Raw genomic sequence first — 7,015 nt, 5'->3', positions numbered from 1 at the left:
TGAGTAAAAGCGTCCTTGACTCTCCCCAGATGGTTGCTCAAATCACATCCCAAAACTCTCACGATTCAGGCCCTGGGTAGGTGTAGCAACTCCTGAGGGAGCTCCTTCCTGAGGCTGACTGCGGAAGATGGGGGAGGGGGGGCCCTGACAGTTCCATTACTGACTGAAGTCCCCAGGGGATTGTCGTGCAGGCAGGAGAGTCAAGTAGAGGGAGAAAGGTGGGGGCAGAGGGCCCTTTCCTGAATCCAGCATCCACAAGGTTAACTCTGGATTTCCAGAAACTATCTCCTCCCCCACACCCACCCCACGTTGCCCAGCACCAGGAATCCTGGAGACCACAGCACTGTGGCCATAGAGACACTCGCACGCAGCCCTCCGGGTGGGCGGGACAGGCTGCCAGCAGATGGGGACAAGATGTGCTCTGGGAAGGCCTGGGGCTGAAGGCCACTCTCTGAGAGAAGCACCCCAGACTCTCTCTCTAGGAGAGCAAGGTTAGAGGTAGGGGGAGAGCAACCTGGGGCGGGTCCCTGGCGCGGTGCGGGGTGGGAAGAGGAGCAGTGGCAGAGAGAACCTGCGAAGGGACGCGAATGGGCTCTCGGAGGCCAGCTTGGCCCCTTCTCAACAGGGGGCAGGAGGGCGGTGCCGCCCCCTGGCGGACGTGCTTGAGGGATTGCGGCTCTCCTCGCGCCTGGATGTGGGTGCGGGAGGGAGGTCTTGGGACAAGGTGCGACCTCCTTCCGCTCGAGGCTGCGCCCCTGGGTAGCCTGTGGGGATCGGCGGAACCCCATCGCCCGTCCTTCCCAGGCTCTGGAGACCCGCCCTTGCCCGCTTGCCCGGCCCTGCGCAGCATGCGGCCCGGGGGCCTCCAAGGTCCCCGCGAGCTCCGCCAGCGGCCTGTGCTGCATCTGCTGCTCCTGCTGTGGTTGCTGCTGCGGCCAGTAACCCGCGCCCAGACCGCGCCTGGCGCCCCGAGCGCCCCCACCGCGCCGGGAAAGCCCAGGGCCCCAAGTCTGCCAGAGCGTGCGCGGGCCCTGATGCGGGACTTCCCGCTCGTGGACGGGTGCGTAGGGCGATGCGGTGGTTGGTGGGGGCCTGGCCGTCCCCTGAGCGGGGAAGGACGCCCAGAGCAGGCAGAGCTACTGAGGAGGCTCCCTCACACCACCCCTGGATGTCCTCTCCCATCATCCATGGGTGCCCTTTCCCTCTTCTGTCACCCCCGCCCCTGGTGGGAACCCCTTGCCCAAGCATCAATTGGTCTTAGTGTGACCAGCTGTGTGAGAGTCAGAGATGGGGGAGCCTGGGACATCCCAGGCCAGGCAACGAACATGTTCTGCCTGATACTAAAGGCAAAGGAGCCCTACCATTTGCCTTGACCTCCCTCCAGCCACAACGACATGCCCCTGGTCGTGAGGCAGTTTTACCACAACCGGCTACAGGATGTTAATCTACGCAATTTCAGCCACGGCCACACCAACTTGGACCGGCTTAGAGATGGTCTCGTGGGTGCCCAGGTACCAAAGGGACACACACATTGCCACCATGGCTGCTGGGGAATGTGGGGGATCATGGGGGCCTCAGAGACAACAAGTTAGTCACATGGGAACTCAGTTTCAATGATGAACCTAGAAAGTGCCGTAATATGGATGCTGGGGGCTACAGGGGTCATGCCGAGCCAACCTATGGCCATCCAAGTACCACAGAACAAACAACACATTACCTATGACTTCTGGGCACAGTGAGTACTGTGCTAGCTGTGGAGGCTACGAGAAACCCAAGGAATTCCACAGCAAGCCCTGCCCAAACCACCCCCTGGCCTTCTCCCAGTTCTGGTCAGCCTACGTCCCATGCCAGACCCAGGAACGAGATGCTGTGCGCCTCACCCTGGAGCAAATTGACCTCATCCGCCGCATGTGTGCCTCCTATTCTGAGCTGGAGCTTGTGACCTCCGTTAAAGGTAGACAGACTGGTGGTGGTAGGTGTTAGGGACTTGATTAAGCTACACTTGTCTCTGAAAATGACCCTCTGACCTACCTGCCCCCAGCTCTGAACAGTACCCAGAAGCTGGCTTGCCTCATTGGAGTAGAGGGTGGTCACTCACTGGACAGTAGCCTCTCCGTCTTGCGTACCTTCTATGTGTTGGGTGTGCGCTACCTGACACTCACCCACACCTGCAACACACCCTGGTGAGCACAGGGAAGATGGTATGGGCCCAGTGCGGCAGAGATCGCCCAAGATCACACTGGGTCCCAGACTCGAGCTTTACCCCTGGGATCCGCCCTGGAGTCAGGAGGGGAGTGGGGCTTTGCAGAACAAGACTAGATCCCCAGAAGGGCCCTCCCACTGCCAAGCATAGCCAAGTCTGGGTCCCTGCTCTTGCTCCAGGGAGTGCAGGTGCAGAGGGCTGCAGTGGACCTTCTATCTAGGCTCTAGTAGCAAGTCACAGCCACTAGTCAAACTACCTCCTGGCCATCCTGCAGGGCTGAGAGCTCGGCTAAAGGCATCCACCTCTTCCACAGCAACGTCAGCGGGCTGACCAGCTTTGGTGAGGTGAGGACCCTGGTTCCATACCCTGCCCCACATGAATGTACATGCCCTGCCTGTTCCCTACAGATAAATGCAGCCCTGATGCCCTCTCCCCAACCTGTCCCTGCAGAAGGTGGTGGCAGAAATGAACCGCCTGGGCATGATGGTAGACTTGTCCCATGTCTCAGACGCTGTGGCCCGGCGAGCCCTAGAAGTGTCACAGGCACCTGTGATCTTCTCCCACTCAGCTGCCCGGGGTGTGTGTGAGAACGCTCGGAATGTTCCTGATGATATCCTACAGCTTCTGGTGAGAGAATGCCCTGGCTCTCAAACCTAAAGCAAGAGGTTCAAACCGGAAGCCCTTGAACCTCATCCTCTACTCCCTCAATTTCATCAAATCCCAGGCGGAACATCTGTCTCCCAAACCCGAAATCCACAGCCCCTGAATTCTTGAGCCCTAGGTAGGGTTCTAGGCGGTAAATATTTCTATAAACCTGCAACCCCAAGACCAAGACACCAGCCAGACCAGGGCTGAGGCTCCACCATTCACACAAACTAAGACGTCTCCTCTGACCTCAAAGCCAGGGCTGAATACTTCCTCAAGGGAGTGGAGAAAGTGAAAAGGCAGGTGGTTGTGCTGGGGGTCAAGCTGAGTGTCCGTTTTTCCACCCCTGCAGAAGAAGAATGGTGGCATCGTGATGGTGTCCTTGTCCGTGGGGGTGGTACAGTGCAACTTGTTAGCCAACGTGTCTACTGTGGCAGGTAAGCCCCACCCTGGGCTCTCTGAACAGCTCTGATTTGGACATGAAGATGGATGCAGATTTGAGGAGGACCCCAGAACAGCCTCAGTGGTTTGATCCATGTGTTGGCAATAGGCAAAGCTCCCCCAAACCCAACAACGGACACTACACAGCACCTTGGTGCCATGTGCAACTGGAGCTGCAGAATCGAAACTGATACTGATGGGTATGAGGGAGGCAGTCAGACATAGGACCCAGGTGCCACCCTTCTGCACCTCTGCAGGGGGCTCCTAAGGTGCCTGGCCCTGCCTCTGGCCAAGGGACTGGGCAGCTCCTTGAGGATCTGGGGTCTTTGTCAGTTGTACTCTTGGCCCTCTCTCATCCTCCACACCCATGAGAAGGAGACTGGGAGGCAGGGTGACTCTCGGAAAGGAAATGCCCCGACAGGTCGCTCTGGGGTCTACTTCAAATCTGAAGCCAAGACCAGCTGGGATGACTTCAGGCCAAACCTCAGGGCCCTCAAGTTGGCACTCCAGGTGCCAGGCCATGAAGGAATTGGCCTGTATGGCCCACAGGCTGTAATAAGGGGAATCAATGGAGGCCAGTCCCCACCCCCACCTCTGCCCTGGAAGCCCCACACTGCTTGCCTTCCATCCTTCAGATCACTTCGACCACATCAGGGCAGTCATTGGATCCAAGTTCATCGGGATTGGTGGAGATTATGATGGGGCTGGCCGGTGAGTGCTTCCCTGTGGCTTGACTTGGGCTGGCTGTGGAGCAGTGGGGCTTTCACAGCCCCCATGGCCACCAAACTGTGGTCCTTATGCATGGCCTTGACAACAGCTTCAAGTCTTCTGGAACAAATGGCATCTTCCCTCTCCCAGGGACCGTTTCCTGGGCTCTCCTGTTTGTTTTTTAGCCCACTGGCCCTACTCTAGGTCATCATATTTGGCTAATCCACCAGATAGAGCTCATCTGCCCAGCATCTGCACCCATCTGGTGCCAGCAGACCCACAGCCTCTGAGCAGACTCTTAGCAAGATCTGGTGTGGGCCGACCATCCTCTCTGCCTGCAGTTGGGTCTGTGCATGCAGAGGGTCAACCTAGTTCTTAAACAGCTTCTGTTTGTTGGAGTTCCCCTTGTGGCACAGTGGTTAATGAATCTGACTAGGAACCACGAGGTTGCAGGTTCAATCCCTGGCCTTGCTCAGTGGGTTAAGGATCCGGCGTGAGCTGCGGTGTAGGTCGCAGACGAGGCTCGGATCTGGCGTGGCTGTGGCTCTGGCGTAGGCTGGCGACTACAGCTCCAATTAGACCCTTAGCCTGGGAACATCCATATGCCGCGGGAATGGCCCTAGAAAAGACAAAAAAAAAAAATGTTTCTCTTTGTTTTATAAATGGAAGGAAAATTTGCCTTCAGTATAAAGCATAGATCTTAATAGTACAATTCAGTGAGTTTTGATGAATATTCTAAGGAGCTTCTGGGGCCTCCTTCTGAAGGATAAAGAGCAGGGGTAAATCATTTACTCTCTCCAGGTTTCCATTTCCCATATCTGACCGCTGACCAGGGCTGGGGTTCAGTGAATCCTAGACACATAGGGCTTTGGTTCTGACCCAGGACCAAGGAACAGGTCTGCGGCCCAATAGCTGGCTGGCTGGCTGGCGGCCACACAGGTTCCCACAGGGGCTGGAGGATGTGTCCACATACCCAGTACTGATAGAGGAGCTGCTGAGCCGTGGCTGGAGTGAGGAAGAGCTCTGGGGTGTCCTTCGAGGAAACCTGCTGCGGGTCTTCCAACAGGTGGAACAGGTATGCTGGGCTGGGCAAATGTGTAGCTCTGGGGTCTAAGCAGGTATACTGGGGGGAGGGTTCTGTGGGAGCCACTACCCACCAACTGCCACCACCAGGTACAGGAAGAAAGCAAGGGGCAGAGTCCTTTGGAGGATGAGTTCCCGGATGAGCAGCTGGGCAGCTCTTGCCGTTCCATCCTCCCGCGTCTGCATCAGAGGCAGAACCTGGCTCCAGACCAGAAACTAACCAAGACTCCCATGAGTAGGAAATCCATTTTGCCACCTAAGTGGCCATTCTCAAAATCTTCACCCCACATGGCCCCAGGCTTCACAGTTATTACTGCCTTCCCAATCATCATTCTGTGGCTCTGGTGATTCACTTAATCCTGCCAGATGTCACTTTGGCACCACAGACATCCCACAACCTTCCCTCACATGCAAGCACAAACATTTCCTGAAAATAAATGTTTTAGAAATGGAATCACCATGTGTATCCTTCTCTGGGGTGGGGTCTTGTGGTGCAGGCTCCCAATATTGGTGTTTGCTGGGGGACCTTTCAGTTCAGCCACCAGATCCTCAAGGAAGACCTGTTGGCAGTGGCCTGAGGAAAGCCAGGTAGTTTGGCTCAGCACTGGAAGAAGACCATGGGTGGCTCTGGCTGCAGGAAGGTGGACCTTACTCGGGGTTCCCTCCAAGTAGCTCCTGACCCACTGACCACCACCTGGGGATCTTTCAGGGAATTCTGGTTCAGATTCCCAAGAAGAGAACCTGCCTAGATCACAAATGATCTTTGTTCCTATTTGGACAGAGCCCAGAATGTCAGGCTACTTAATGGGCCATGGACCTCCAATGGCATCACTGCTTTGGATGTGGACCCACCCTCTCCCCTGCTTCTTAGGGACTACTTCTCTGGGCACCTCAGGCTACTTAAGACAATCACCCCATCTTCCCCCGGTCCAGTTTGTCTTTTTTTAGGGCTGCACCTATGGCATATGGAGGTTCCCAAGCTAGGGGGTCAAATCAGAGCTGTAGCTGCTGGTCTACGCCACAGCCACAGCAATGCCAGATCCAATCTGTGTCTGTGACCTACACCACAGCTCACAGCAACACCAGATCCTTAACCCACTGAGTGAGGCCAGGGATAGAACCTGCGTCCTCGTGGATACTAGTCAGATTTTTTTCTGCTGAACCACCGTGGGAAGTCTCCCCAGTTCATTAATGATAACCACGACTGCACTAATAACAGCCAAAATTGAATTAATACATTGAGTTAATGAGAGCTAATAATAATTGATAATAAATAATTATTTAATAAAAATAATAGTTCATATTAAAAATCTACACTTATGCCATGACTGAGCAATTCCATCCCAAGCATATATCCAAGAGGAATGCATACATATGTTCCCCAAAAGGCATAGGAAAAAACATTCATAGCAGCACTGTTCACAGTAATGCCAAATGCATTTCCAAGTCAAACTTCAAGGAGCCAAAGACAAAATATTATCTTAAAGGCTGCCATATTAAAACAAATTCCATTAACTCGTTAAATTAAAGTGACAACTGAATTTTCAACAGAAATAATGGAAATTTGTACACAGTGGAGTACCTTTAACCTGATGAATGAAAGTAAATATTAATGTTGAATTCTGTGAATAGTAAAAATATTCTTCAAAAATGAATAAAAGTAGGAGTTCTCTTGTGGCACAGGGGGTTAAGGATCTGACACTGTCACTGCAGTGGTTTGGGTCACTACCATGGTTTGGGAACAATCCCTGGCCCAGGAACTTAAACATGCTGCAGGCGTGGCCAAAAAAAAAAGAAAAAATTTAAGAAAAGTAGAGGAGTTCCCTGGTGATCTAGTGATTAGGGCTCAGTGCTTTCACCACTATAGCCTGGGTTCAATCCCTGGTTTGGAAACTAAGAACTCACCACAAACCACTGCACATAGTGGCCAAAAAA

The 7,015-nt window shown here is 54.1% G+C and overlaps 1 protein-coding gene across 4 annotated transcripts; it reads left to right on the top strand.

Moving 5' to 3' along the window:
• The first annotated feature begins 320 nt into the window (after positions 1 to 320).
• Positions 321 to 5,534, top strand: LOC125133924 (dipeptidase 2-like). Of its 4 annotated transcripts, none has more exons than XR_007136528.1 (11): positions 321 to 491; positions 805 to 1,060; positions 1,385 to 1,511; positions 1,825 to 1,954; positions 2,042 to 2,183; positions 2,478 to 2,547; positions 2,654 to 2,830; positions 3,201 to 3,285; positions 3,925 to 4,000; positions 4,881 to 5,072; positions 5,171 to 5,310. XR_007136528.1 is itself a non-coding variant. In XM_047792615.1 (11 exons), exons 1-11 carry the CDS (start codon positions 404 to 406, stop codon positions 5,426 to 5,428), a joined length of 1,572 nt encoding a protein of 523 aa, XP_047648571.1. In that variant the 5' UTR covers positions 322 to 403; the 3' UTR covers positions 5,429 to 5,534. The 4 variants fall into 4 exon arrangements, 3 of the variants coding, with proteins under 3 accessions (XP_047648571.1, XP_047648572.1, XP_047648573.1); XM_047792615.1 differs by having other exon boundaries at positions 322 to 491; positions 4,910 to 5,072; positions 5,171 to 5,534; XM_047792616.1 differs by having other exon boundaries at positions 323 to 491; positions 4,937 to 5,072; positions 5,171 to 5,534.
• The last annotated feature ends 1,481 nt before the right edge of the window (positions 5,535 to 7,015 follow it).

The sequence above is a fragment of the Phacochoerus africanus genome, chromosome 8, assembly GCF_016906955.1.
Source record: "Phacochoerus africanus isolate WHEZ1 chromosome 8, ROS_Pafr_v1, whole genome shotgun sequence".
Classification (NCBI taxonomy): Eukaryota; Metazoa; Chordata; class Mammalia; order Artiodactyla; family Suidae; genus Phacochoerus; species Phacochoerus africanus.
This window is presented reverse-complemented; position numbering and strand designations above follow the sequence as displayed.